The sequence below is a fragment of the Enoplosus armatus genome, chromosome 4 (assembly GCF_043641665.1).
Source record: "Enoplosus armatus isolate fEnoArm2 chromosome 4, fEnoArm2.hap1, whole genome shotgun sequence".
NCBI classification, from domain to species: domain Eukaryota; kingdom Metazoa; phylum Chordata; class Actinopteri; order Centrarchiformes; family Enoplosidae; genus Enoplosus; species Enoplosus armatus.
In genome coordinates, this window is record NC_092183.1 from 7,038,675 (window position 1) to 7,063,131 (window position 24,457).

The 24,457-nt window shown below is 39.1% G+C and overlaps 1 protein-coding gene across 2 annotated transcripts in view; it reads right to left on the minus strand.

The window, feature by feature from the left end:
• The window catches only part of aacs (acetoacetyl-CoA synthetase), a 32,531-nt gene extending 11,111 nt beyond the window's left edge, over positions 1-21,420 (minus strand). For both annotated transcript variants that reach the window (XM_070904618.1, XM_070904617.1), the window contains exons 1-10: positions 21,282-21,420; positions 19,716-19,819; positions 18,670-18,790; positions 17,706-17,819; positions 12,446-12,543; positions 10,882-10,996; positions 10,283-10,364; positions 9,988-10,141; positions 7,764-7,844; positions 6,801-6,925 (exon numbers count right to left, since the gene is read on the minus strand). In XM_070904618.1, coding sequence (XP_070760719.1) covers positions 6,801-6,925; positions 7,764-7,844; positions 9,988-10,141; positions 10,283-10,364; positions 10,882-10,996; positions 12,446-12,543; positions 17,706-17,819; positions 18,670-18,790; positions 19,716-19,819; positions 21,282-21,420 — 1,133 coding nt within the window. The remainder of the gene's footprint in view (positions 1-6,800; positions 6,926-7,763; positions 7,845-9,987; positions 10,142-10,282; positions 10,365-10,881; positions 10,997-12,445; positions 12,544-17,705; positions 17,820-18,669; positions 18,791-19,715; positions 19,820-21,281) is intronic.
• Between the last annotated feature and the right edge of the window lie 3,037 nt (positions 21,421-24,457).

Consider the following 24,457-nt stretch of genomic DNA (forward strand, 5'->3'; position numbering starts at 1 on the left):
TGACTGTGTAAATGTAAAGCAAGGTGATGCTGAAACAGAGCTTGTGTGTTCAGTCAACCCTTCGTGGATAGATAACAAAAATGAAGAAAAATTGGAAATTGAGTTTTAACTGAACAAATAACAAAAGAGTCAAAAACAATAATGGTCAGTCTAGCATAAGAGGACAAAATGTCTCCAAAATGTTCCACAAGGGAATAGTTCAGAGGAGAATGTATTGACAGGATGCACAACAACCCTGAAAGGAAATTATTTTGGACAGTGGCTTTCTTCTGTGTGAATGGAAGTCACCCTGACAGCTGACAACAGTTGGACAACATGTGGAAGGCAAGAAGTGACAAAACGTCACTTCTATTCCCCTGCAGTTTTAATTTTAAAACAAAGGGCCTTTTAAAGTCTGCCTCTGTGAATGGGTGCGTTTGTGTCTCAGTCTGTATCTTCCTGTCTTTTCCAGTTATTTTTGTGGACATCAAATCGATGAAATTGCCTCCTATCACTATGGTAACCATGTCTGTCAATCAAAAAGGATCTGTCTCTGGGACACAAAACAACTGTCTGATGCTTGATTGGTCAATAACCAGGGATTGGTTTGCTGTGAAAGATGTGATTTGCACTCGGAGGTTCGAATCGATTAGTGGTAATAGAGGTTGTTGATAGGGGGAGGGGAGGGGTGGGGGGTTAGATGGGGTGAAAGGGCAAAGGTCTCAAGAAGTAATATCTCAGAGGGAATAAAGTGAATGACACGTGCAGACATACACACACCTCTTGTCCATGCTGCCTCTGCATGCCTTTTTTCCCCCCATTCTGCCCGCAATGTCTTATTTTGAAACCAATGTGTCATTTTAAGTCACGATCTTATCTGATTCACTGTGAATCTAAATCTTGGTTTATTGAGAAGCTGTTTATGGACACTCTGGATTAACCAGACTCCTGCTTTTGGCTAATCTAGCAAGTAAGATATGTGCAAAACAAGGTAATTTATTACATTGACGCAAAAACCTTAAAAATACAATTGTGTCTTGAAACTGTCCCCCTCATTGATTTGCAACATTGCCCACAATTGCCTAATACACCAAGAGATATTAAAGGGACAGACACCACAGTATAAACCATATGGCAAAATAATCATATCATCATACAATCATCTATTATCTTTTATTGTGTCTGTACCTGTATTACCTGTAATACTGTATACCTGTACTTAAAATATTACAATATTTGACATATTATATTTTTGTTTTAGTAGAAAAGCAAAAATGCTGAAAAAATTATCACATACAAAAAAAAAGGACTAAGCATGCTTTAACAAAAATAACCAGTCCATCAGTTAAACATTCAGTCTATTACATCTTTTTCTCAATGCTGTATCTCGTACTTCACGTAATTCCGACAGTCTTATTAAATACCCTTCTATGCACATATCCACAACAACTCCGATATTAAGAGTCTTGATTTCTAATTCTGAATCTATTTTGAAATGAAGATCAAATTTCTTTCATCTTTACAGATAAAACATTAAAAATGTGTATTATGAAAATGAGGCGATCCATATACATACCTTGATTTAAGCAATAAGGGTGCGTATATATATATATACAGTATGTGTATATTTTGTATGGCTGGGTAGATTTGGTCTATAACTGTTCTCCACATTCACTTACAGCCACGCATGAACTCAAACACAAAGACCCCATTTGTCATCAGCACACACCCACACAGTCACTCTCCATTCTATCCATCATCTCTGACCCCCCATCCGCGTCTGGATTTGTTTATTGCTGGCTACCACGGAAAGGGTCACTCAATTCTGATTGGAGGCAGGTGGCCAGGTGTGGCTGCTAATTAGGTGTTTAGGATGGAGGGTGGAGGAGAAGCTGTGAGCCTCTGTTTGTGAGAGTGTGTGCCTGTGTACCTGTGTGTCAAGGGAGACATGTTACTGGAAGCTACTAAGTCAATAAGAGACACTCGAAGCCAATCAGATACAAGAGCACCTCCGAGCAGTTATTACGTTAATGTGTCTCTATGGGTGTGATGATTTAGCAATTGAAGTACCACTTGTCAGAGCATGTTTTCTAAACTACTCTCGCACTTGTCCTCCACCCCAGGAAGAATTCTCATATAAAAATGGACCATTGCTCTCTCCTCAGGTTTCAGGGGCTTCAAGGAACAGTTTGAAACCACTGCTTGATGGTGTAATTGTTAACCGATTTGCAAATATCAAAAATGTGAAGCACTATATCATTTTTGAAAATCAATAAATAACAAAATCATTTGGGTACCTTGGTGCTACTGCCATGTATACAATAGGAATTGTTCAGTATGATAGAAAGCCTCCATATCATGCCAACAGTATTTTTAGTGCTATTGTTTCTAAAATGTAATTCATTTGCTATGAACCCCCTCCCCCCCCCATGCAACAATGTAATTGGTATCTCTCATGTGTTATTGAAAAGACAGACATGTTAAAAACGATTTTTCCATCAGCATTTCTCTCTTTCTGTCATCTAGTATTGTGAAGCTCTTTCTATTTTGTGACACAAAGCGTTCTCCTTTTGTGCTACAATCTAACCCGGTGGAAGAGTAGAGGCCAATATTGCTCACAATTAATGTAGTAATGTTTTTTTTGTTTGTTTGTTTCTTACACTAAAATCAATACACTGCATTTAGCACTTTCACAAGTATGGGTGTTGTTTAGTTTGTGAATAAATAATCTTTGTAAAGCATTTGATGAAGACTTGAGTCTCCAGTTTACAACAATCAGACGCAGTTTGAAGACAAGAGGATATTTTAAATTGTTATGCCCACGTTTCTAAAACTGTAACTAAGCTGGCAAGATGCTATCTGCTAAACTGTATCTGTAGTCATCTTCTCCAAAGAGGATAACTGAGAAATGTGCTTGGCATTGGCAAAAGATTTCCATAGTTGGTACAAAGGAATAGGAGGGATCTTTTCCGACATATCAGCTCAACACATAATGGACCAAAAGATGGAAGAGGCAAGAAGATCCTCAGAGAAAACAGAGGAGCCTCCAAAGTCGTGTGGAATACATGGGACCTGTCACAAGTATAAATGTTGTAACCTTTTACTTGCTTTATCCAGGATTGCTGCTGCTTTTGTTTTCACTTCGGCCCCAGTGGGGAGTCTCAATAAATCTCTCTTTCCTATATGACACAGGCTGGGAAAGTTTACAGAGCATTTAGAGGTTAGGGTGCATGCAATAAAAGGGGCAAAAGTGAGACATCTTATGAAGCTCATAGCCTTTGTCTATCTCTGTATATCTAGACATTGTCATCCATGTTACTGATAAAACCATTAAGTATGACACCTTATTGTAACACATTTTGTGGCTGATCTTCCTAAAAAGGTTCATGCTCTGGTTTATTCACTTAAAGTAAAAAGGCAGTTCTTATTCAGATGTTTTTGATTCTTCTTGTTTGTGGAAATAAAACAAAGAACTGAAAAGCGATTCAGTTCAGCACTGACGTCCCTATGGACAGTTTCAGCACTGGGTCCCTTCAGGTGTTCAGGTCCAAAGCCCCATTCTGACCCAGTACGGTCACGGTGATCCGCCATTCTGTAACCATCTATAGTGGTTATTTCACCCACAAACTGCTACAATTTAGGTGTCCATGAAGAACTTCTACAGTGGCTCACAATATGTTGTGAAGTACAGAAAACTACTGGACATCTAAAAATAACCACAAGCCTTCCGAGACGCTCCCAAAGCTTAAGTCTCCCCTCACCTTTTCCTTTTTCCATTTCTCAAAGCAGCAAACCTGCAATAATCCATTTCAGCAAATAGAAAGTTTTTTCTGTCTTTTCCCATAATTGAAAATGCCATCTTTCAAAAAGATATCTATGAAGTCATTGAAAATGGTAAATGTCAATTGTTAAGCGTGATGTGGCTGTGGACTTAAATAACAAAGTGGTTATTACAAATCCATAACTAACCAAAAATTCAAGGCAACGGGGGAAACTCCAGTGTAAGTTTAAGACTCTCCAAGGCTCTGACAGATTTTAGCCCCAATTAAAATGTCCAGAAGATGAGGGTGTAAAATATTTCATGTCAGCCTCTCCCAGAGGGTTTTTCCACATAGTGCTGGGATCTTAAAAATGTGTCTGAGGTGGCAACATCAGCGCTTAATTGGTTCAAAAATCTTCTCAGTTTAAAAGGTTCTATCCATCTTTCTGTCATACTAGCAGCCCTCCATTGGATTCCTTTATCTGGGTAATTTTGCTAACAGTGTTCTAACCTTGTTCTCTCTACCTTTCCATTTATTATTAAAATTATTTTTGGGCAAACCAGCAGTGAAGTTGAAAGACAAGAACATTTATCTCATCAAAAAGCTATTATGAACCAAACAATACTGTAGATGTTAACCAAACATACAGCTTAAGAAATTGGTACAATCGCTACTCTACCACCTATTTTACCAGGGAGCCAATCATCTTTGGAAGATCCCAATATATTTGATAATTCACGTGACGACTAATATTGTGAAAGGAGCTCATGAGCTTTGGGATCTGCTAACAGATCCTGCTCTGAGAGTCTGCTGTAGAAGTACTTTTTCTTTGCACTTTCGCTCTATAGCTTCCACTTCTCCCCGTCTGTGTCAAATCTTTCTTCCCATTACTCCCTTCCTTGCTGAAACCAATATACCATCTCTGCTGATCTGAAGGTGTGTCTGTGGTATCACTGCCTTAAAGAGTCTTACTTTTGCTGACCACAGTGCATTCTTTTCATAATTTAACCACAGGCTGACCGAGTGTACTCCGTGACACAGACACACTCATATGCCTCATATGACACAATCACCAACTGTTGGCTCTAGTAGTAAGGTTGCTCAAGGGCACATCACGTGCCGTTTTTTGTATAATTATATTTGTGAAATTTCTATGAACCCTGTTAAAGTTAAGAGCAGAGCTAAATTTATGTTTTTTGGTAATCAAAAAAGCACGATTAAGTCACACAATTGAGTATCTGAAACTAAATTTGTGGTTGCAATACTGATACTTTAAACAAAGGAAAGAACACATTATATTTCACTTGCCTGTATTCTTAGCCTCCACCTCGTCTGTTTTTTAAAATATCTTGACACCTTGCTGTATATTATCACTTAGATAACTGTTATTAACATTAGTGTGTGTGTGTGCGTGTTGTTGTTTGTTTGTTTATTAGGTAGATTCATAAAGCCAAGGGACAAGTGACATTTTTTGCTCAAGCTGAAACACTTTCAACTCACACGGACGCTTTCCGTGTCTGTTTGTGCTGTTCCAGACGAACTGTGTCTAATAGAGCACGCTTGTGTGTTTCCACTGACTTTACATGAAATCGTACACAGTATCTAATTCTGGTATCAAGGGAGTGTTACTTCAAAATACATTTCTAATGCAAACAATTGGGAAATGGGAAAATGTTTTTCAAAGATGGAATCAGAGGACTTCATATGTGATGTCCACATATTGCCATCTTATATTGTGAACAGCCTGGTAAACTTTAGGTTTCAGCTGTCCTGCATGGCAGCTCATGGGGTTGTCTTTTGTATGTTTGAACTTTGAGAGCGATTTCGTTTTAAGTTTTGTGAAACTTCATCTAGAATTAAGTTTTCTCCAAATGTCAACACATAGCTTCTGCCTGGTGGCTTCACATGACAAGTTTTGGCAAGTCCAAAAAGGCCTGTTCCTTTTTTCTATTGTGTTTTTTCAACGCATAAAATCTATGCATAAAAAAATCAAGCAAAATTATTATTTCCATTATCCACCCTATACTCCACCCCCCCCCTTTCCGTTATGTTTATCACCTCTTCCCTTCTCTCCTCCCATTTAAATAAGGAGTAATAAATTAGTACGTAAACAAGAAATGTTTATTGTATCATCAGTTGCTGAGGGTCTCCATTCTCAATGCACATTATATCCAGCAGAAATCTTTATTCATGGGTCTGCTGTTGTGTGCTTGTGTGTGCAAGTTGTCAATTAGGTAAACACATTATCAATTCTGTAGTTAAAGACTAACTCTCCAAGGAAAACCCTTACCCTTTGCTTGGCCCTCTTTCCCACTCTCTGTCTGTACATCCAACTCCGATTGTCTGGTTTTTGTCTGTACTCTCTATGTCCGTCTCTCTGCTCTTCATTCACCAAAATATTATATTAAAAGGAAAATAGCATAGTCTTATGTTAGTGGCGCCATTTGTGTTGAAAATGCAAAATGGGTTGGGCTGCACTTTACTCAATTGAGGCTACAAAAGGTATTGGTATAAATCAGTAAAATTGAAGCATTTCTGAACATCAGGGCAAAAAGGTGCGTCTCTAAAGAAGCCCTTACATAAAAACATGATAATAACTGGTAATGATTCTTACAGCTGAAGCTATTTCTGTTAGTATAACCAATTGTTACTATGCAGGAGATATGCTAATGTGAAGTCTCGATTATATATAACTCCTTTACGTCGTTGTTGAGAAAAGTATTTTGCGATTGAATCATCTTGCAACCTTGTGGAGGTTCAAGTTCCGAACCCTTAAGATTGAGAGCCAGTGTATTAGCAACTCTGGTACTAAGGATTGTGTGTTTTCATGTTTTTTAGATGTTGCATAGACAGTCATTATCACCTAAATATTACTGGAAATGGTGACAAAAACTCTTGATAACAAGAGTGTGTTTTCAATTTTTATTTTGGGTTTAAAATAAAAATCATCTCCCAACAGAAGGCAATAAACAGCACAACAATTCAGCCATTGCCACTCCCTTTTGTCAGCCTCTCTTGTTTGTGTGTGTGTGTTTGTGTATGTGTGTGCGGCTAACTCACCCCAGCTGGTCTGTCAGGTTCCACAGTACATTGGGTGTGGGCATTAGTGGTGAACCGTCATATAAAACCACAGAGGCTCCCACTGCCAGAGAAGACACCAGCCAGTTCCACATCATCCAGCCGGTCTAAGGACAGCGCACACACACAGATACACAACACAGTGGTCAGTTTATCTGGTATAAACACTCCTTTCTCATCAACATGGATATATGGGTGGCAAAATTGAGAGCTCCTGCAGACTGTGAGTTATGTATCTGTGGTTCACATGATTGTGTTTCTCTTTTTACTGCATGCTGAGCTACTGCTTTGGCATCATCCCCAATATGTACGCATATTGATGGTAATACTAGCTCTACAGACAATGTGTCTAACACAGGATACACTGTCTACACAGAATGAGGCACTTACACAATTCCAAATAGTGGTGACACGATTAGTCAGGTAATCAATTAGTCGATTGACAGAAAATGAATCAATTCATTGAGATTAATTATGGAGCAAAAATGCCAAATATTCAAGGAATATTGTGTAAGATGTAAGTGCGTACAATTATATTTTTCAGATGGAGGTACTTAATCTTAAAACTTCCTTGTATGACACAAATGCTTGACAGAATTTGTGTAAACACACAAATACACACCACATCAAAAATGCAGACTCAACAATCAACAGAAAATAATGTTCCTCAATGTTTATCATCAAAAGGAGCTAGAATCTTTAAGGAATTATGCACAGCTCTGACCTTCAGCACTCAATGCTGCTCATTAGACAAGATCTGTTTGTGTTTGTGTGTGCGTGTGTCTCTGCTGTGACCAGGCTCATGATTAAAAATACCCCACAACACTTAACATTCTACCCCTGCTGGTAACTGAGATAAGACACGGAGAGAGCAGTGGAAGGTTTCCCAAGTCTTAAAAATGTTGGTACCGTGATCATGTTATTGTGAAAAGGTTGCAGACCTACCGTGGTATAATAAATGATGACATCACTGCTGGTCATATTGCCATGGAGGATATGTTCTTTCAAGTGTTGGATGAGCGTGCCCTACAGAGACAGAGAGAAAAAGCAAGAGAGAGAGATATAATGGTTAGGGTTTGTTGATTGTCACCTCGGTCTAAATTGTTACCTTTGTTGATAAACAAACAGGCTGTGATTTAAATACTCTATATTTAAATTCTAACAATATTTATAAACTCTATTATCAGTTGCACAAAAAAATGCCTCTGACCAAGACTACTACACACAGCACACACAAGCACTTCTTTGCTTGCAATTTGTGTTAAGTGTGAATTCTCGCACAGTCACCAACCCATCATAGTTGGACTGCTTATTATCGCTGGTGGTGAGTATGAACCATATGAGTGTGTGTGACTGTGTGTGTTTCAGTTTTGAGCCTATGTGTACGTTCCTATTCGCATTAACAGGTTCTTTGGGTGTGTGTGTTTGTGTGCATATAATCTTTGGCAGGACTCCGCTGCCATACCCGTCCTTTGGTGCGTGACATCTTGCTACTGACAGCATGTTAACAGAGCCGTAACAAAGCAGAAAGCACAACAGTGCTAGGGCTAATTGGTAGAGCCAGAGAGGATTGCCAGCGTCGCAATACGAAATGTTTTCACCAACGCATTACTGTCCAATTATCGGCAGCATGGGGAGAAGGAGGGGGCACAGATGAAAGATATAGAGACAGAGAGGAAGACAATAAGAGAAAGAAAGAAAAGGGAGCTAGAGACGGTGAAGAAATAAAGCTGGGAAAAAAAAGTGAAGATAGTCTAAAAAGGAGGACTAAGTAAAAAAAAGAAAATGCATGCTAGTTAAGGCTAGAAAAGCTAATGTGAAAGAAGGGCGGGAGGGAAAAAGCAAAGCAAGGAATAAAGACAAATAAAAAAGAGAAAAGAAGAGAAAAGAAACAATAGGTGTGGGTCAGAGAAGGAGAGAGGGGGAGAGAGGGAGAACAACGCTTTTGTGAAACTGCGTGAATACATTTGTTTGAGTGTGTTAACCCATTTTGAATGTTGAGTGTTTCAGCCTTCAAAGTGCAGTGGTCCTTTTGAAATCACACATTCATCTGACACTCTCCCTCACTCAGATGTGGTGTGTAGCAGGGGAAAAAATGTCATTCATACACTCTCTTGAGAGCGAATAACCTTTCAAATTTCTGCTGATGGAGGTTTGCTGCCATCTTGTGGTGAAAAATGTAATATAAACATAAATGACAGACATATAGTTACTACTGTGAAGCTGCTTCATGTTTTGAAGAATGACATCATAACGGTGGTTTTGCTCTTAATCTGTGTACCATAACTGGAGCTTCCATTGGCCTTTAGAATTTAGGATCACATATTTATGATTAAAAGCTCCAGAAAAGCTACTAAATGGACCTTGTGGTAAATGTTTTTTCAACTGCCATTTCCAAGGTCAGGAATGAACATTAAACCTTAAAAACAGAAATCCTTAAAGTGTTAACTTAAAAACATTTCACAATCTATAATTCACTAACAACTGGGCAAACCCTTATCTGCTGATCAAGATCCCACAATATGATCGAAAGCTCCAGAACAGCTAATAAATAGACCTTGTGGTGAGACTGTTTTCTCAATATTAGAATTTAGGTTTTACTAAACAATTTATACTACTTTCTTCTGCTTTCTTCTGCTTCTCCTTTTCTCGTCTTTCTTCTTTTTCTTGAGAACATCATTCTGGCCTTTGTGGGAACGTCACCCTCTTCAAATTGTTCACATGTGTATTAATATAAATGGTGTGCACTGAATATAAAACTGTACTTGTGGGCCGACCCAGGAGAGCTCTGCAAACAGATGTGACCAGCGCGTGCTAATATGTGTGTGAGTGTGTGTGAGACAGCTGTGGCCTATCTAACCCTTGTGGAGCAGTAACAGAAAATAGCAACAAAAACAGCAACAAAAATGTCACTTTGTTTTGAACTGTAAATGTGTTCCTTATTCCAAATTGTTTACATAATGTAATTAATTACATATTATAAAAGTACAAACAAGAATACAGTACAACCCATGGGTCAGTCAGCGAGATGCAACATTACTCCAACATTATTTATAAAATCATCAGCAGTGTGTCAGAACTTGTGTTTGTGCCAGCTCAGCAAACAATGAGAAGAAGAGTGATCAATAATTATGATTTTTGGGCCAATGGAAGCCAATGTGTTTCTTACCCCAGCAGAGTGGACCATACATTTAGGAGCTCCTGTGGTACCAGAAGAGTACATGATGAACAGAGGATGATTGAAGGGAAGCTGCTCAAACTCCAGCTGAGGAAACTGGTCGACCTCACCACGGCCAGAAGCCAAGAAATCGTCTAGAAATACACTGCGGAGATAAAAAATAAAAAATAAAAAGAAATTAACGAAAATATAAAGTATATCTCTGACCTGCTCTCTGTCATACAAAAAACATCTTTCATTTTCTCAGTTTTAGCACTTTGGTGTGGTTGCATCCACAGACACACACCTGTTGGGGATCTTGGAGAGGTCAGTCTCATGTTTGGAGCGAGCATAGGGAATCACCACTACTTTCCTCAGGTCAGGCAGACCTACAGAGAGAGAGAGACTGATGCTTTGTTTGTTTTTTTTCCTTCACACAATAACTTTATGAAATGCCAAGAGGGTTCCCTAAGGACAGCGCAACAAACAAACAAACAATAACAAGGTTTGGTTTTTAGCGGGAACCCACTGAAGATGATTTTTTAGTGAGGGGCTCAATGACGCTAAGTAACTCTCTGTGGACATTCCTGTGGTAGCAGATGAAGAAATCCTACTTCATACTTTACATCTATCCAGCATCTGTTGTGTATTAATTGTTCCAACAGTTTAATTTTGAAAACTCAGTAGAGCTACTTTATTCTACTCTCCTGTTTTTACCCTTAATCTATTTGGTATCAGAAATTCCTCCTAAGTTTTAATTGCTATAAAGGGACCAAAACATCTAAAACATTGTCGACACAGGTGGACTCTTCAGCAGGCAGATGCATTTGTTATTCCCTATAATGAATTGATGGTAATCAATAATAAGCAAGAGCAGGATCCTACACTACAAATGTGTGTGCCAACCTTTGACAACACTGGTCAGCTTTTCCATGTGGTCATGTGTTTTGCCGTTGTAAACCACAGCAGCAACAGAGAAGATCAGCTTGGGCTGGATTTGAGAAAACCTGTCAAGGACACCCTGAAACAAAAGAGACAGAGAGAGAGAGAGAGAGAGAGAGAGAGAGAGAGAGAGAGAGAGAGAGAGTTAAAACCTATGAAAATGAAAAGTAAGAACAAATAATTAGAGCCACAGAAAACCTTCAAGTCTGTAAAAACTCCACAGGAAATGAGAGATTAAATAACAACTTAGGTGAGAGGAAAAGGGGGTTTAACCAAAAAGGAGAGCACTGGAGTAAGTACTGTAGACAAGAAAGGCACAGCAAAATATGAACATAATGACAGACAAGAACAACAGAGAACAATGTGATTCAGACAAAATGTATGAGGAATTTAATGAAGAGTACAATAAAAATATACCTATATAATAAAAGAGACAATATGCCTTTATCTCTTATCGGTACATTACTACCCATTTTACGCGTAAACCAGCTTTTATTGTAAGTGTAGTTCTCTGATCTGCCACACGGGGCAGTAGCACACCAGGAAAAAGAAGCAGAGACAAAAAGAAGTTACAGGAGCTCCCATTCAAGAATATAAAAAGTAGCATAGAGAAATTAGGAATGACAAGTATAAAATAGAAATGAGAAGTATGTAAAAATAGAAAAGAAAAGAATAATATAGAAAATATATACATTTACAATTTATTAGTGATAGAAGGTAATATAATAATAACAAATATATACAGCAAAAAGTATGTAAATAGAGAATAAATAATGGGGTTATAGTTGCTGACAGAGGAGAAATAAGTCCAGAATCAGTCTGTTTAAACTGAGTGTCTGACACTCAGAGGGAGGAGTTGAACAGTTTGATGGCCACAGGCAGGAATGATTTCCTGTGGCGCTCTGTTGTTCATTTAGGTGGAATGAGTCTCTCACTGAAGGTACTCTTGTGCCTGACCAGCACATCATGGAGAGGATGTGAGACATTGTCAAAGATGACCCATAGCTTGGACAGCAAACAGAAAGAGACGCTATAGGATGAAGTTAATTACACTCATGCTCACTCACTTAGGCAAAATTCCTGACAGACCTGATTCCCCTTTTACTTTGTATGAATATGTTTGTTTGCATATGTGAGTCTGTTTTGTTACAATCATGAATCCCCTATTGGCCCAGTATAGCTCAGTACTGTAGATGGAGAAAGACATAAACTCTTCCAGGATTAACAGATAAACATTTCCACTCTGCCGCTAGTACTCAAAATTTACACTTTTCAAGCACTGATCGGTGCTTTACAGTCCACTAAAAACATATGCTGTGTCTAAACCAGCAGATTAAATAGGTTTGGTTTAGTTTATTTGTCCTTTTTAGGCTTAAAGTTTAAGGCTCTCCAAGGCCCCCCTGCGTGGGAAACTCTTGATGTGTTGAAGTGTTGATGTTACATCAGCCGATATGGAATCATGTGGAAATATTAAAATTCAACTCAAACATATGCAAATAAAGAAAAACAAGCCACAAACAGTCCTTACATTGACTCCAAAGTCGACAGATGTGGAGCTCCAAATGGCTCCGATGCTGGCTGCTGCTAACATGGCCTCCACTGCATGGATACCATTAGGTAGGTAGCCTGAAGGGAGAGAGAGGAGGAAAATATTACATTTATGAAGCAATCTTTTTATCAAAAATGACTATAGATGTATGCATACTTTAAAAATCAAGTATTATGATGGCTTTTGATAAAGGTAGACCTTCACAAGTATAAAATATACAAATTGACAACATGACAGCGCATAAAAAATGTGCATATGTGCATCATCAGCTTACTCACACTAGTACATTTATAGACAAATGACAGATTTACATTACATAGATGTTGTTGTCCAGGCCACACATCACATGTAACAAGAACCTAGGCTACAGTTTATTCAGTATCTACAGAAATAAAGTATATTTTTGTTAGATTTTCTGTCATCTAGGTTATGTGACTGTAGAATACCACATAGTAGGTCACCTCATTGAGAGAATAGCCGAAGAAGACAAAGAGGGAGGAGGGAGAGACAGAAAGATATTGAGCAAAAACAATCTGGATAAAAGGAGGAGAGAGAAAAAGGAAATGTGAAAAGAGAGAGAGAGAGAGAGAGAGAGAGAGAGAGAGAGAGAGAGAGAGAGAGAGAGAGAAAGAGAGGTAGAGAAGTGACAACAGGCCTGTTTCATTCATTTCACAGAGCTGAGATCGTAACTGCCGTCTTGCTGTGATATATTCCTTGATCAATAAAGGAAATGGTGCCCAAGGACACTACAAGTCTTTTCACTGGACAGACACAGACAATCAGCGATACAGAGCGACACACAGAGAGAGATATTGACACCTGCACCATGGAAAATAAAGAATACTGAATAGGGATGCACAATATGGCAATTTCATTTATATAGCACATTTCATTATAAGTAAACTCAATGTGCTTTATACAGAATATAAAAATACAGACATAAACATGAGAACATAGGTAACATAAACATAATAGTAAAAAACCCTTCAGTCATGGCAAAAGTTAAACAAAACCAAATCTATTACCTTCAAAAAAATAGATTGGCCAGGCGCAGCACAGGAGCTCTCATGCTATCTTTAAACACAGGGTTGTTCTGTTGATAACATGCATCTAATCTAACATGATATAATCTAGCAATAATACAGCCGGTAGTTCCAGCCACACAATCTGACTGGTCAAAGGCAAACGGCAACCATACTGTCACTTCCTATGAATCATGACTAATCAGGCTTTATTGGTTGCTATGCTGACTCCTGCCATAACCAGGAAGCTGATCCTGGGTGGGTGACATCTCGGACTGACAGATCACCATCCTGCTACACTGGCTCTACAGGCACTCTCATAAATGATTATCCTCTTCCACTAGACCAGGACAAATAGCGTCATGGATCATAATCTTACTACAACATCCTGCTTGGCTGCCTCTGTGGCTACTATCATGAATCACTATCTTGTTGTGCTGTAACAAAACTGCTTACACATCAAAGCAACACACTGCTGTTCCTATTATTCAGGCATACTTCCATAAAACTTTTTAGGTCTACGTGCATGTTGATAACCACTGCATGAAAGCCAACCTTCAGCAGGTTAATGTGTACTTACACCACTTCATATTAAAATGTGCCATGACGGTGCTGTTGCTCTAATATTTGATTTGTTTTCTTATCCTACCACTAAAGGACTCAAGTCCTTGAAATCACTCAAGTACCACAAGATGCAGAAAAAAATTATTGTTGGATTCTTCTCGATAAATTCAGGGTTTAGCACTGTGGGTTAGCAGCAATTGGATAATGGTTACAGAAACAAGAATGTGACCTGTGGACCACTGGTTTGAAATCAGCTGAGACAATTTGTGTGACGTGAATCCTTCCCGGACAACTTCGATTAACGTGCCCTGGAGGACTCCATGGTAAGCCTAAGAAAACTGACTATACTAAGCAGTTCAAATTTTAGGAAATGATTTGGAAATGAGTAAACTTGTTGTACAAAGGCTTTATAAAAAGGTGCCCTGTGGGCTTTTCTTGTAAAATGAAAACCCCACAGGGTATGTGTTACTCACCAAAACAAAAATTGTGTTTATCCTTATATGCCTTTTCTTCTTCATAAAACATTTGCTAAACTAAATTGTGCATTGTTTTCATACATGTTTACTTGCAAACAGTTTTCTTGCATCCGTACGCGTCTTTGTGCGTGTGCATAATAAAAAAAAAAAGAAAACAGGGACAAGGCAAGTCATTTGTTTGGCAATACTGCAAGAATAAAGCAAGGAATGTTGAGGAGAAGAGAGGCGAGGAGAGGAGATTCAATAAGTGTTTTAACCAGAGTTAAACCACGTTGACCCCACAGGTGCAATGTTGTGGAGCTAACATGGCTACCACGCAAAATAACAAAAGACTAACTAGCATTTCAGTCTTGATCCCGGTGCGAGTTCAGCACTCAGATGTGACAGTATAATGTGACAGGATGGCCACATTTGAAATAACACATAGTCATACTGAACAGGCCACATGTATCACATATTCCATGTACTGTGTGTGAGAAGTATCCCATTCCACACCCACTCAGAGCAAGGAAGTGTGTACTACAGCAAAATGTGTCCTGCTGGTTAGCACTTTGCTTTAGTTTCAGCTCCTTTTGTTGTACAATGCACAAGCTGCACCTTGTGTTGAAATTCAAGTCGTTTAATTTATATAATTTAATCTTATAATTTTAGTTAAAATGCTGCTACATTTTGTTTCAGATCATTGACTTCACATTCGTATCTGTCAATAGTGAAAGACTGTTCTTGTACAGTGTGTGTTTTTAATGACACAAAATTTAAAGAATATGCATTCCCTGTGGATGAACAGTGGGTGTGAAGGCCAGACACAAGCCAACAGGGTGGAGCATGATGCTAGGGGATGATAGGACCAAGGAGAAGAGCAATGGAAATAAAGGTGCATGAAAAGGAGAATTCATGTGTGTGTGTGTGTGTGTGTGTGTGTGTGTGTGTGTTTGTGTGTGTGTGTGTGTGTGTGTTGGGTTGGCCTGCTATAAAGCTTGGCAGGTTTCATCAGCTAAGTGCCTATATATCTCCTGGATTACAGACACTGACAAGACATTTAGTTACAACCTAGGGACAAGGACATCTCTGTCTCTAACACACACAAGTGAGCACACATATTCAAACACACACACAGATTCCCGTTTAGATATGTGATGAAAGTAATAGGAAGAAGGGAGCAAGGAAGCATGACGTAAGTTCTCTCTCTCTCTCTCTCTCTCTCTTTCTCTCTCTGTCCCTCCCATCTTTCTAATGAGATCCCCACAGAGCTTAAGTCATTTAGCTAATGGATTTCCCCACCCTAATATCCATCTTTCCTCTAAGCACACAGACACACAAACCTTCATACACACCCTGGTCATTCCTGGACAGAGAAGCTCCATATGAGCTCATGAACAGCAGCCATAGACGTTAGTCACATTGCTGGTTCAAAATAAAAGCTGGAGCTCTTTGATCATATGAGGGCCAGGGAAAATCAGAACACAGTCCTAGGGTTGACTTCAATTACCCACAGCATGACTGTCCTTATTATGAACCTTCAAATTCATACCAGGGCCAGTACCAGGAAGCTGCCCAGTATAACCACTCTTCTCTTCTACTACTGTACCTTATACACTTGTGTTTGTACAGATACGCCCTTTCATACCTATATTTTTTGCCAAATTTGTGGGTCAAAGTTCTTTTGAACCATTTTCTCTAGCTCAGCATTTGGACAATAATTTAAAAAAAATTCACAAGCAACCTCTAAAATATTGTGCCTCTTCTCTGTCATCTTTATCCAGACAAAAAAGTCTTGTATAGGGAAACGTGTTCAATATAACTTCAGCAGAAACAGACGTTGCTTCAAAGAATGACAATTGACAACCCCTGTGTAACTGAAGCCCTTGATACTGACACAGCACAAACAGCTCAATACACATTTCTGTGTCATGGCTGGAAATGTAGCACAGAATAGGGAATGAAACAGAGACAGTGACAGATGAGACATTCACATGCACTTATACTCCAAGCTGCTTTAGCAAACCAGAGGCTTGCTGAACTGTTTCAGTCTTTCCTGGTGACAAACTGCTTTATGGAAAATCAAGTTTAACCATTTTTTAAAGATACAAGTCACTAAAATGATCTGTTAAGTAGCTGTGTGAGAGACATTATACTAATGTGGTTCTTGTACATGACTAATATTGAAGAAATAATTGTCTGCAGTACAACAAGTGAGATAAATACAGTATAAATTCACACTAAATTTCATAACAAATTTACCAAACAGCACATTTTGGAGACTTCTGACTCATTAGGAAGTTTGACACCCATGATTTTAACCGAAACACAAGGGTTTATAATGGCTGAATAAACAAACTACTCTTGTACAGTTAGCAATTGTATGTAAGGGTGTGTATTTTATGATCAGAAAACCTCTTAATGAACAGACTCCTTGAAGAAAGAAAGAAATGTCACCAAACATCATTTTTTTCTTTCTTCAAGGAGTCTGGTCAACAAAGGGTTCAGTTCAGAAGTGTGAGATGCTTTTGTTTGACAACCCTAAAGTAAGTAAATCCCAGATAGCCGAGCAGTACTACCAGTTCAATATGCATTTCCACAGCCAGCAATGTGGCAACAAGCTACAAAGGTGACAGAGATAAGCTCTTAAGGGCATTTGACAAACTGGGGTGGGGAAATGTATATGACATGCATTAAAGCTCCCGCTGATGCAATGGTGCTGCTCAGTGGCAGTTTATACCGTTTAGCTTGCAGGTATAAATGTGTACGGATGAATGTACTGTACCATGGGGCGTTGCAGAAAAACTGCCATTCCTCCCTGTACAAATATGAACTTTGAAAATATAAATGGTGACTTTCAGAAAGTGCTGCGACTTGTGCCAAGACAGCCAGCCCCTCCTTACCAGTGAGAACAAGCACACACATAGAGCTACGGCAAAAGAGCACATGTCCAACTCATGCTGCAGCAGGTTTCAAATGTGAAAGAATGAAGAAGTAAGTAAGAGTGAAGGAGAGGATGAAGAAGGGATAAAAAGAATTAAGTCAGGAGGAGAGCAATGAATCTATCTACTAACTAATTTGGTTGGTAATTAACCATCACTTGGCTTACAGAAAAGTTATGTAAAACGCTAATGCCATTTTTTCCATATTCTCCTGTTTTCCCCCTGTGAGACAGAGGGCAATACATTTGAGACTCACCTACAACCCTGTCTCCGGTCTGGATGCCCATCTTCCTCATGGCTGCAGCGAACACCGCCACATCACACCTCAGCTCCCCAAACGTCACCTTCTCAATCTCCTCGTTTGCCTCCGCTGGTAGACAGAGACACAAAGAGAAAGTGAGACATGTGCACAGGAGCAGAGATAAACATGGACATTTAAAATAATAATTCTAAAGACTGAAGACACCTGGATATACAGTATTTTGATTGGTTTGGACATTTAAGGTTTTGTGTACCACTTTGTAAATGTTGTTGTAATTTATAGGTTGACATAAATTCCAATAAAACCCCTGAAATTCAAATCCACAATAAAGAAAAACAGGGAGACAGAGATGGAGACATAAATAGAGAGGGATAGTGTGGGAGGACAGAGCCACAGACAGGAACAGTCGTCTTGTTTCTCTAAGTAATAGTTCATTCATTCACAGAGGCTCCACAACATTGTGACCAATGGGCCTTCTCATAATTACATTACAGCTCCTGAGGAAAATTGTGTGCATGTGTATATGTACACGAGTGTGCAAAAACCCTCTCTCCCTCATACACACACACAGATAGAGTAATAAAGAAGGGCCTATCCATTAGTATGTGACAGTCCTGAGAGATAGAGCAGGGAGCAGCGGTTAATCTAATAACAAAGGGACGTATGCAGCCTTGCGCTCACCGCTGCAAATGCACCTTAAAATCTGTTCTTTCGTGTCTTCCTAACTTTTTCTCTGCTTAGTTCATATGTAAATACAAAAACCCAATCTGCGCAAGTAGAGAAAAGCCCCAATCCCTAACACATACAGGGAAACCGGGAGGGAGAAACCATGGCTTGTTGAAATTCACAATTGGGGGGGATATGCAAAAAACAGTAAGTAAGGCAAACAAAACAAAAAAAATACTGTTGTTTATTACATAATAGTTTTTATTCAGCATTATACACTTCATATACTTACTTGCAGCATAGAGAGCTACTTTGTCCTGGTCTGCATGTTTGAGCAAGTTCTCAGCGTAGTTGAGCCGAGCTCCTTTAAACCACTCTGGAACATCTGAGATCTGTTTGGATACATCCACCACCTGGTACACACCCACACAAACACACAGAGGAGAGACACGGCATTGTCATTAACCAAGACAAAATGTTTGATCGACTAGTTAATTTTTCCCTGTCTTCCATCTAATGTCTGCTGGACCGCAAATCTTAGAAAGAATAAAGTGGATAAGAAAACGTATGCTTAAAAAAACGAACATGTGGCCAACATGTGACATGGAATGTGTTATCCATGTTTACAAAAGGGGTGTGTCAACAACATGGCACAGTGCCTTAAGCTCAGACACCCTTTATTACCACACACTCCAACTTAAATGGCCATATCCTGGAACCCTGGATCCTGGAAACATTTAGGAAACAATGGGCCTCGTTTATTATTTTTTGTTATTTTTCATCTTAAATCTCTGCATGTGTGGTGATGAGAAAATAGAGGCAGCCTGATTTAAAATTAGAAATTAAAAACATTTGTTGGCTGTACGGCCCCAGGAGCAGGACAACAGGACATAACAGGATACGCAACCCATCAAGACGTTGCGCTCTTTGGTGTGACCAGAAAGACTGCCAGCTCTCAAGACCACCTCGTTCCCTATAGCTCAAGGATGGGTATGGTGCAGCACAACTGATATCTGTGCTGCAAATCATGTAGCCTAAATCAAGTGAACCAAAAATAGTGACATACTTTACACCATGTGCCATCATCAAATATCAATCAAATCAGCATAGTATGACATTAAAGGAGGTTAATGTACTACTTTACAGCAATAAGAATGTAGCAGGCTGGCAGAGCTGAAAATTACCACCATAAAAACAAGAAAACTGAGACTGAGAAGTGAAATGCTGGTAATTTATTGACTCTTTAAGGTCCATTTCTCTACTCTGCCAGCCTCTACATTATATTTTGTTGTTATTTTTATTGTCAGATGACAATGTACCAGCAGAGGTTGGACTCACCTCTTCATATGGTTTGGAGCTGACTACTCCACAGAAGCGCCACACCTCTGCCCAGAACTCTGAGTAGCTGTCCACCGACCACTGGTACAGGTCATTGTAGTTGGCTACAGGACAGAGAATCAATGATTACCACACATTTATAACAAAAATATTAACTTACCGGTGTGACAATCAGCTCAAACATAGAATGTAAAGCTGCTACAGTTGGCTAAATACAAAAAACAATCAGAGATTAGTACAAGTGCCACTAAAGAAAAACAAGGCTAATTGATTACTTGCAACATCATGGGTTGAAATCAGCCTCCATGCTCCTGTCATGTTCCACTAATAACCACCAAATAAACCAGAAGCCAAAGAAAATTCCTAGACAAATCTGGCCTTTTGTTGGGATTCAAGTCACTGATAATCTCAGTTAAATTCAGTCAGTGCTGTTTGCCCTCTACACAGTCTGTATTAACATCTATATTATTCAGGAGAATTCACAAAGATTTGGCTTCTTCATCAAAACCCAGTAACCAGCAGAAAGGAAAGCACAGGTCACGGTGACCCGGTAAACACTGGCAGATCTCCAAGCATAATTTTTGGCTTTTTTTGACTTTTTAGGGGGATAGATGCATTTGTCATTTTAAAAAAAATGCAGGATTTCAAACAAGTTAAACATTAAATATAATTTTGTGAGGTAGTATCTTCTAACATTCATAACCCGAGATTTACCTTGCAACCCCTTGGTCGGGGGGCACTGATTTAAAGGAATAGTTGTCCTCTCTATCAGCTGCTTTGATAGTTTACCTAGCCAATCTAACAATCTAATAATCAATATGCCTGGTAAAACGTGAAACTGGTTCTTGAAGACAGCAGAGAAAAGAAGGATTTTGGTTCAGTGAGGACCCAAACAATTTAAAGTGTTCAACACCATTCATGCGATTTTCATCTCACACACATCTGCCATAGCTGTCTACACTCCACTCTCTCTCCAATTATGTAACCCTCTCTCTCTCTCTTTCTCTCTCTCTCTCTCTCTCTCTCTCTCTCTCTCTCTATTCATACCCGGTGGACCAAGTTTTTCAGCATTCCTCCAGAAGCCTGTTGGTTCAAATTGACACGGTATCAAAGATACAACTGAAATAGGCCACTCTCTTTCATCGCCTGGCAGCTCTGCATGCAGACAGTCTTCAGGTTAGTTAGGAGCTGGAGGTAATCCAAACATGAGAGCAAAGCAGAGCTGCGGTGTTAAAAACAGCTAATTGTCATTAAGACAGGGAGCAGTGAGCAAGTTAGAGGCCATCTTCGTTACTATTCTTGTTAAGAGTCAGTACCTGCAGAGATGCTGATTCACTGTCTCTTCACTACCCCCTTGAAATTGTCAAATGGCTGCACACCAAAGCTAATGTTAGCTTAAAACATTGCATTGTACATACAGTGGTAATTTATAGCTAATGTAAGGTAAGGTAATTACACAACATATAACGTTATGGACAGATAGCAATAAAAACTAAAGACAGACCTAACGTTAACCTCCCTCCCTGTCTGGCTCCTTGTCTGTCTTCCTCCCTCCTCTCTACTCACCCAGATTAAGTCCGTAGTCCCCATTGACCTGTATCCTGAACTTGTCCATCTGTGTGTTCCTCTTGGAGTCCGGGTACCACAACACCTTCCTCTCCATATCCATTATTTTCTCGCTCTTCCCTTCCGTGTCCTTAGACATCTTTGTCGCGTCCCTTTGCCGGATGCCAAACAACGGTTAGCGCGAGTCCCGAGCGACTTGCTGAAGCTAACTGTCCCTAAAGGTGAGGGCTCGTGCTATATCAGATCACCGGCTAGCTGCTTAGTTTGAATGGCTGATGAATTGTAGTGCGTGCACGACAGCTAGCAAGGCTCACTGTCAAAGGCAAGCGTGGGGCTGCCAAGGAAAACTGACAGACCACGCCCCGGCGTCATGACGTAACTGAGCGAGCTGGGTTCAAGAGCGCACAGTGTTAAATGCGTTATACAAATTGTTATACAGTAATGTATGGGTAACTCTCCAGAACTTTATTACTTCATATTTCCACTACTTCATTCAAAATATGAGATAGCTGAAATTTAAAAAGACAATATAGATGTTTTGAGTGTTATCAGAATGCAGTGGTGGTAGCCATTTACTGGGGTACTGTACTTTTGGAGGTACTTGTACTTTACTTAAGGTATTTCTGTCTCACGCTAATTTATTCATCGCTACATGTCAGAGGTAATTGTACTTTTTACTCGAATACTTTTATTTGTATTGTATATGTATTGTTTTTAAGGTTTTATTGGTCCCATTTCCAAGTGCATCACTTATGGTCAGCCTTTCATTGATCAGTTATATTATTATTATTTAATTGCTAGACTAGAATCATCTTGGCACAGGTGCTAGTTTGTTTGTTAGTGTCACTACTGATGTCAGAGTGTACCTCTCATGTGTTGTCTGCTGTGATCTGTCTGACCATGTCTCTTGTCTTTTTGTCACGATAACCAAACTAGCTTCCCCTACTGAAGTTTTAAAAGTTATCTAATCTATTGTTATTTTACAGCTGTAGTTATTTGTTACTTTGGTGGTTATGGTTTTACATTCCAAAACTGTGATCAGTTCATAACAAATGATTCAATGTTATGGATTAAACTAATGTAGTTAAAATGAGCTCCACCTTCACCAGCACCAACATTAAAATGCTGCCTACATGTTTTGTGCATCAGCAATAATAATGTATTAATATAAAACATGATAATATAAAAAAGACAGGGGTCCTTTTCCTGCGAGTACTTTTACTTTTGATACTTTAAGTACATTTTGCTGATAATATTTTGCTTCAGTAAGATTTTTAATACATGGCTTTTACTTGCATTAGATAATTTCTACATTGTGGCATTGCTATTTACAATATATGAAAAGAAATTACAACTATTGAGCCAAAAGTATAAGTAGAATGAATGTAACAGATATTACAGGTAAGTATGCAATTTATTCCAAGACCTCTTCATGTCTGTTTTTGAAATGCGCCTCTTGAACGGATGCAAAGGCAGAGTAACGCTATACTGCCCATGCAGACAAAAGTGATAATTTGTGTTTATGCTGTAAATGCTGACTGTTTAAAATATGAAATTATCCACTTGCAAATAGAAATTCATTTACTTTTTTTAGAAAACTAAATGTATTTCGTGGATTATTTAACCCACGCAAAAAAGCTGCAGTTGCATCCCGTAGAAGACTTGAACATCTCCCACACGTGAACGCGCAATAGAGTTGAATAGTCGAGTGTCTCGTGCACGCGAGAAACTTGCCTGTCAAAATGAAGGATTTTGATTGGTCCTCAGCACGCTGGTTCCACATCAGCCGACAGATCGGTCTATGCGGAGGGCGTAGCATCACCGTTGGAGTGGCATGTGGTTTGATCAATGGCAAGTTGGCTTTTGGCGCTTCAAAGAAGGCTTATTAGCCAATCAGAGAGCGAGAACATAGAAGCGTTTTAGGGGTGTGCCCAATCAGTGAGAGGTAAAAAAAACGACACTCCTCACTGTCTGGTGGTGTCATTCCAAGTTTGATTCCATGATGTAAGTTTAGCTATGTCCTGTCTAGCCTTGTCTGCATTGCAATATATGCCCATAATTCACATGCCCTATTAATGGCAATTTCTCAATAATGACCCATGGCTGCCTTTTATTTATCTTTGGACACTTTTTATCATAACCAGATGCCCATGATTTGTGAAAATTGCGCCCTTCGTTGTTCACGTTCATCAACCAAATGCACATGGAAATGTAATCCATCTGCATTAAACACAAAACTAAAAGCCACCCATGCATGTGTGTGGTTTTAAAACACACAGAGGAACTAAAAGATAAGGAAGCCGAAATGTCTCCTTCCCCTTTGTCAAATAAACTTAACAGAATGAGCATTCCTGCTTTGTGACCGAATTTATTGTCTTTTGAGTTTTTGCACTGCTGTGTGTACTGGCAGAGCAGGTACTTTAAAGAAAGAAATAAAGTGGGCAAACCAACATGTTGTGACCTGTCTGATAATACTTTGTAATGTGGTATCAGCGTCCTTAAAAGCTGGCCGGGACCTAGGGTCCAGATTACAAAAATGCAGGCCTCGTATCTCAAACTTGAGCTCTCCTAAAATCCAAGCAAATAAGTGGGTCCGATGAGGAACACTGAGTAACCACACTGTGTCTTCTGAGCTAGTATATGGTATATCACCCTCTTAACCACACATGTTTTGACCATGCTTTTATCAAAGGAGCTGTGGTAAGACCTTGATAAAAGCATTAGCCAAAACATAGCAAAGGATATGATGATACCATCAATATCTGGGTGTGTGTGTGATTTATTCCCTGTTGCAGCCATCAAACGCACACCTGAGCTGAATCTGGCATGGCTTCAGAACTGTAGGGAATATTTCAAAAGGTTCAAATTAATATTCATAAAATAAAAAATGGGGAAGCAGCTAGTATTGCCCATGGGCTCCCTGCTTACCACAAAAGCTGGCACATAGTGTAAATCAGAATCAGAATCAGAAATACTTTATTGATCCCCTGGGGGAAATTATACAGTACCGGTGTTCCCATTCACGAGTAGAAAGTAGCATAAATTTAGAAATAAGAGTAGGTACAAAAATAAGATATAAAAAATAAGAAATAAAACATAAAAAATATACACATTTACAATATTTAAGTGAAAAAAAAAATATATATATATATATATATACAAAAACGTATATATAT